At 31.3% G+C, this 1,248-nt stretch overlaps 1 protein-coding gene across 1 annotated transcript in view; it reads left to right on the forward strand.

Annotated features, from left to right (window-relative positions):
• LOC119592852 (regulator of G-protein signaling 9-binding protein-like) overlaps positions 1–1,248 on the forward strand; it is an 8,281-nt gene that overhangs the window by 6,096 nt on the left and 937 nt on the right. Inside the window, exon 6 of the mRNA XM_037941750.1 lies at positions 59–230. Coding sequence (XP_037797678.1) covers positions 59–230 — 172 coding nt within the window. The remainder of the gene's footprint in view (positions 1–58; positions 231–1,248) is intronic.

Consider the following 1,248-nt stretch of genomic DNA (forward strand, 5'->3'; position numbering starts at 1 on the left):
GTTAGGGGAAAAACCTACAACATATACCACTCGGCTAAATCTTAAAATTAATCTTCAGAGAACTCATCGACCTCAGAAATCTGGTAAACGCCATGGAGGGAAACCTGGACATGAAGCCTTGGATTTTAGGGGAAATAACCGAAAAGCAAATTCTGGCGGCCATTGGCGAGGACTCGACTTCGTGCCTAGAAACGAACGAAGATTCCGGCCTTTCGGATATGGAATCGGAGGTGGGGCTCTGGCTTTGTCGTTCTATTATTTATTTATTTATTTTTGTGTGTGTGGTTTGTGCGCTTGGTTTTATTTGTCCTTTTTCCGTTTGTGTGTTTTTTTACATATTTATTTTTTTTATTCACTTTTAGGTTTTCGTCCTGTGACTTTTGATTTCGATTTCAAGCCATTTTGGAGAGAATCGGATGTGGATTACGTCTTTCCTCTTCGTTTCATATTTTTCTTGCGGTTTAGGCTATTTAGCTTTATTTGTTTCCTTGCTGTTTATTCGTTTTTTTTACCGTGGTCCATTATATTGCAATGTATTTATTTATTCACATAACGGTATATTCATTAATTTGTATATCATGAGTGTTTTGGCTTCGATTGCAGCCTTTCGGACGAAGAATCATTAATGGATTGGCTTTCTTTTTCTTTTCGCTTTTTTTTTTAACTCAACTTCCGGTTTATTTGTTTATTTGTTGTTTGTTGATATTTATAGTAGTTTACTTTTTTTGTAATTAATTTTTTATTTGAATGGTTTAGTCATTAGTCTAACTAGTTTTGCTATTTATCTATATATTTAATTAATTATTAACTGTTTATTTATTTCATTTATCTTTACTACTTCTGTTTATATTATATATATTTTTGGCGGTTTATTTCGTTTATTCATGATACTATGTATTCATAATTTACTTTGCGATTGATAATGGCTTACAATATATTTTGCATATTCACTTATTTATATATTCATTTGTTTAGATCACTTGGCCGTTTTCGTTCAGTTAATTTCACCATTTATTTGCTTGCGTTCTGTTTATTTGTAATGTTTATTGGTTTATTCATTATATATACACATTGCATGATTATTTTAACGTTTTTTGCCTTTCGTTTGTTAATTCTCTGCCGTGAATTTGCTGTACTGAGATATTTACTGTATAAATGATGTAGAAAAAGTACAATTGAGAGTGAATAACTTTGCAAAGCTAATATGCATTCCGAATAATTAGCTTTATACATAGAGCTATGTCATTC

This window comes from Penaeus monodon, chromosome 31, assembly GCF_015228065.2.
Source record: "Penaeus monodon isolate SGIC_2016 chromosome 31, NSTDA_Pmon_1, whole genome shotgun sequence".
In the NCBI taxonomy this organism is placed as follows: domain Eukaryota; kingdom Metazoa; phylum Arthropoda; class Malacostraca; order Decapoda; family Penaeidae; genus Penaeus; species Penaeus monodon.